The sequence below is a fragment of the Tupaia chinensis genome, unplaced genomic scaffold, assembly GCF_000334495.1.
Source record: "Tupaia chinensis unplaced genomic scaffold, TupChi_1.0 Scaffold000066_1, whole genome shotgun sequence".
Lineage (NCBI taxonomy): Eukaryota > Metazoa > Chordata > Mammalia > Scandentia > Tupaiidae > Tupaia > Tupaia belangeri.
Window position 1 is genome coordinate 1860315 of NW_006159525.1, and position 5429 is coordinate 1865743.

At 57.0% G+C, this 5429-nt stretch overlaps 1 protein-coding gene across 1 annotated transcript in view; it reads left to right on the forward strand.

The window, feature by feature from the left end:
• PMEPA1 (prostate transmembrane protein, androgen induced 1) overlaps window positions 1-557 on the forward strand; it is a gene marked incomplete in the record, with an annotated part of 55405 nt that extends 54848 nt beyond the window's left edge. Inside the window, 1 exon segment of the mRNA XM_014582251.2 lies at window positions 10-557. Within this exon segment, the coding sequence (XP_014437737.2) occupies window positions 10-229 (220 nt within the window).
• Between the last annotated feature and the right edge of the window lie 4872 nt (window positions 558-5429).

The window sequence follows — 5429 nt, forward strand, 5'->3', positions numbered from 1 at the left end:
CCCCGGCAGCAACTCGGGCATCAGCGCCACGTGCTACGGCAGTGGCGGGCGCATGGAGGGGCCGCCCCCCACCTACAGCGAGGTCATCGGGCACTACCCCGGCTCCTCCTTCCAGCACCAGCTGAGCAGCGGGCCGCCCTCCTTGCTGCATCACACACACATCGGCCCCCTGGAGAGCTCAGCCATCTGGGGCAAGGAGAAGGATAAGCAGAAAGGACACCCGCTCTAGGAGCCCGGGCGGCCGGGCGCCGCGGGGAGAGGGCAGGACACTCCGCACTTCTAGGAGAGGAGCGAGGCGGCGGGGGCCGCGGCCGCGGCGCAGCAGCTGCCCGCCTCTCCGTGTACAAATATTTACGTGTCATGTCTGGTCTGAATGCACAAGCTAAGGAGCTTGCAGAAGCCACGTTTCTCTGTTGAGCTGTGTCTTGAAGGCAAAAGAGCAAACAAATTCTAGTCTTTTCTTTCTAGTTGAGCTGTGTGCGTGAATGCTTATTTTCTTTTGTTTATGATAATTTCACTTAACTTTAAAGACATATTTGCACAAAACCTTTGTTTAATTTGCACAAAACCTTTGTTTAAAACTCTGCAATATTATATATATATAAATATATATAAAATAAGAGAAACTGTATGTGGGAGGGCAGGAGTATTTTTGTATTAGAAGAGGCCTATTAAAAAAAGATGTTGTTTTCTGAACTAGAAGAGGAAAAGAATGGCAATTTTTGAGTGCCAACTCAGAAAGTGTGTATTACCTTGTAAAGAAAACATGACAAAGCAGGGCTTTAGAGTTATTTATATAAATGTTGAGATTTTGCACTATTTTTTAATATAAATCTGTCAGTGCTCGTCCGATGGAAACTTCCGTCCTGCTGTCGGCTCTCCGTGAGCGATGTCACAACTCCGGAGTCGACGTCAGGTAGAAGGCGTGCTTCCTCGCAGTCTAGGAAGGGCCCTGGCCGGGGAGGCTGGCTTCCTGAGGGCTGTCCCCACAGAGTGGGCACTCTGTCTAGTGACAGGTCGTGACCGCGTTGTACATTCCCTACCGAAGGGGACACGCGTCTTCCCCGCTGGGCCAGGGCAGCCTTTGGATCAAAAGGAAACAGTGAAGTTAGCACAGAGGCCCCAAGCTCAGCCGGTGGCTTTGCCGTCCCCAAATGAAAATAAACTGTTACTGAAGGAATCCTACTTTTCCCTCCTCTTTTTTTCAACCACGGGAGTTCCCGTGGGAAGGAGCAAAGTGCTCCTCCCACGCTGCGGGCACTCCTGCGCATGGCCGGAGCACCCAGGGGCCAGGTGGCTCATTTGCACAGGGCAGCGACCCGGCTGGCTCCAGACTGGTTGGCTGTGGTCAGTGCGGTCCACGGGCGATTGGACAGGCCCGACGCGTCAGCGGCCTCGTCCCTGTCCGATTCCCTTACGTATCGATTCTCACTGGAGAGGCCAATAAACAGATGACCCGAGATGAAAAGGTGACCAGCCCAGATTCTCCTAGGACACATGGGTGGGTTGAAGCAAGGGCAGTCAGGCCCCACCAGTCTGCTTGATGCCGTACAAGCGGGATTCCTGACCTTCCCCGTTCCCGCACTTCCATTCCCGTCTGCGGAAACAGTCCCTTCCCACGTGTTTGCGTTCTCATCTGCATCTGTGTGGGACTCGGCTCCTGGTCACCGCGCTTTTACCAGGTAGATGTGGAGTTGGTGGGAGCCCTTGCTGGTGAGCAGGGAGAATACAGGGAGGTGACAAGAGAGGACTGGGCCCCTCAGGACATGCCGGAAGCTGTGACTGGAACTTCAGGTGTCCCCCACGGTGGGCGGGCTCGTGTCCCGTGGAGTGCCCCCCCACTTCAGGAGCAGGCTCCCACCGCCTCCCACGGCCCCTTCCATCACGCAGGTGGCTTCTCCTTTCCCGCTGAACGCTAACTAGGAGGCCAACATTAAAGAAAGCCATCCGCGGCGATAACCATCGTTTGTAGGCAACGTTTTATTACTTGAAAAACAGCCCTGACAGCAGTCTCGCGGTTCCGGCCGCTCGAACTCTATTTATATGTGTGTGTATCTTAAGAACACAGTGACTGGCAGCTCGTGGGGACTCCGAGTTCCACGGACCTGCCTGGCAGGAAGTTCTTGTACCTTGACCCCGGCAGAACCTGCCTCTCCGTGGGGTCTTCAGCCTAATATTTGCTTCTCTCTTGAAGAAGATTCTTTTTTCAGGTCGTGCAGAGAAACCGACACCGTTTGTCCCAAAAGGTGCAGGGACACGCAGAGATTTTTCAGACGTATCTTTCCTTTATGTGAAGCGTCTCTAGTGCCTTACCGAGGAAGCAGTAACCTTCTTCTCTCGCTTCGGGTGGGGGACGTTCCTGGACAGTGCCTCACTCACCTGGGACTGGCATCCCGTCCCGTGATCTTGAAGGGCTACTGCTGCTTCTCAGACATCCCCATCACTCTCACGTCCTCACCTCCTCTCCCATGGATGTGCCTAGCTTGGTGAGGCATCACCTCCCTTCCCCCAGTCTTCTCTGTCAAGGACTCTGTTTCATTCTCGCCTGGGTCGAAAACCTAGCAGTGACCCAGTTGGTGTGAGTGGCATCGCCAAAGGCCAGGCTAGAGTGTTCCCAACGTCTCTGGAGCCAAGCTGTTTTGATGCTTGTTGCTTTGTGCTATGGTCTAGCTGCTGTTTCTGCTATGCTTGGCAAGGAAGGAGAGGGGTGGCTTGTGAGTGGAGCCAGCCCCTCCGATCACAGCCCAGTGCTGAGGCCCTGTCTCACTGGGTTCCGCTCCTGGTGGGTGACAGTGGCAGAAGTTCCTGTGGGAGCAACTTGTCAAGAGCAGGGGCAGCTCCAAGCAGACCAAGCGAATGCCTGCAAGCCATGCCCGAGCTGGGCCCTTGGCTTCCCTGTCGGCCCGAGCCCAGGGTGTACTCTCTCCTCGACATGTCGCTACTCACGCCGTTATCTTTGAAACCCCGGGTTGCCCGTCAGGGGCCCCCGTTTTCAGTAGGAAGTTAGGCAGCATCCTCACGAGTTCGGCTTCAGGGTCTGCTGTTCCTGGGGCCTGAGACGTGGCCCCTCCAGTTTCCTGCTTGTAAACTACCTTTCCTCCAAGTGAAAATCCGCCCTGTGAGAGCCCGTGTCTGTGTAGACGGGCTTGGCAATTGTGCCAGAAGCCCTCCATGTTCTCAGCCCAGCGCTTGGCACCTCTCCTCAGCAGAGAGCAAAACTCAGGGCAGGGCGAGAGCCCGCGCCGCCCCTGCCCTCGCCGGCTGTCCTGTCAATTGTGCGTTTCAGAGAAAGTTTTCTTATTCCTACACACAACACAAAGCTTCCAGAGCAGGAAACATCCCAATGGTAAGGAAAGGAAAATGTTTTCTGTTTGTTTGTTCGTTCGTTTAACCCGAAACTGCGCTTGGGTTCTCGCTGTACCATAGCGCTCAGGACACGCCGTCCTGTCTCCTCCTGAGTCCACGCTGTCACACCGATGACGACGCTTTCACGTTGAGTTCCTCGTTGCGTTCGGACCCTGCACTCCCACAGCCGTTCCCAAGTTCTGTTCGAGTGACACTTACGTAAGCTCCCGTGGCTCACCGCGTGCACGCCCACACCGCGTAGCTGCTGTGTAGACTGCTCTTGGATCCAGTCCACACCCTGAGGAGATTGTTGTTGTGTGTCAGTAATCACTCGTGGCAATGACGACATTCTGAAAAGCTGCAATACTTACACAATAAATTTTACAATTCTTTGGAACGGAGCTTTTTCACTTCTTTGGCCTGTTGCTGTTCCCAGCCCCTGTCCCCACCCCCTTCCCACGGCCCCACAGGTGCACCCACGGGGAGAGGGCGGCCCATTGAGCTGCTATGAAGGGGGCGGCTGTAGGGTTTGGGGAACATCACATACTTTTCCTGTCTTGGAAAATCATCTTTTCATGACTGCAGGGTGGAGGCTCTGAGGTCTGCCAGAAAGGGACTGTCTTAGCTGGATTTCTTCCAGAAGTGAACTCAGATGTGACCTTGTGTGGAAGGGGTGTCTTAGGAAATACCCCTGGGCATCAGCTAGAATGGTCAAGGGAGAGGACAGGGAAGAGGGATTCTGAGCAAGGGGCTCAGATGAAGGGAAGTTCCAGCCTCAGCCTGAGGCCAAGAGGGCCTGCGGAGAGCCTGGGTGTAAGTCAGAGCCCCCCAGCTCGGTGCAGAAGAGCAGGGCAGTGAGTAGTCACCAAGGCCCAGGGCGGCCTTCCGGGGAGAGCTCCGAGGGACCCTGAGTGGGCACCCACAGTACCTGCTACAGAGAGTGTCTCTTTAATCTCTAAACAGAACCACCTTTAATGTCTGATGGGGATTTCAAGAAGGTCGGTGTAGACTGCAACCCCCAGGACGCCTGCTATTTAGGCTCAGGGTTCCCCAGTTCTGGCCCACAGAGCTCTGGAAGCAGCTCACAGGCTTTGAGCGATGCTGGAGGATGGCAGCTCCCCGGCTGGGGGAGAACTCTGCTCCATCTGCCTCCCTGTTCCTAGACTGGGAGGAAAGGACCACGACCCGTGGTCAGAGCAGGGATGGGACTGTGCCCCAGCTGGCGGAGTCCACCAGCTGCCCTGCTGACCCTCGGTCACCTCTGCAGAGTGGGGTTCATGATGGCGCCTGGGCAAGCTCGGACCTGGCATCTGAAGGAGACACGTGTGTGCCGACGGTGTCCCGGCGCATGCTAACCACCTGATTACGGCAGGGCTCCTGGGCGGGCGTCACACGCGTCAAATGCCCACAAACGGTCCTGGGCAGTTTGCACACAGAAGCGCGTCCCCCGGGGAGTCAGGGCAGAATGGAGGGAGGACCGGGTCCTGACCAAGAAGGGTCCCCTCCCCCACTGGGAGAGCAGTCCCGGCAGACACAGCTCTGCCGCTGCGGAACGAAGGGGTCAGGACAGCTGCCTGGCACCTGCTAGGGCCCAGCCCCACACCAGGCTCTCCCTGAAGTCTGCAGCTCCCCTCAGCAGCCCGTCTTTCACTCTGGTATTTCCAGCACAGCTGGCTGCCAGACCCTGAGGGGGCTTCTGGGAGGCCTAACCCCTGAACTTGGAGAATCTCGGTTTCAGACCCAAAGCTGGTGCCCCAGACAGTGCGGTGGGTCGAGCGAGGAGAGCGTGCTGCGCAGTGAGGGGTGTGGTGTGGATGGCCGACTGAGAGCTGGGAATGTCAGGAGGAAGGTGAGCTCGGGGTGAACCAGGCGCCCCCACAGCCCTGGAGGTGCAGCACAGCCGGCCCTGGAGGGGAGGGGCACCTCAGTCCTGCCCCCAGCCCGGGAGGGCAGGGGTGGGGCCCCTAGGTGGGCTAGGAGAGCAGGGCGGCAGGCATCACCATCCTTGGGGCAGGACCCTCAGAAACAGGACAGGAAGGGGCTTGGTGTCCTGCAGGCCCAAGGCACCACACACATGCTGCGTG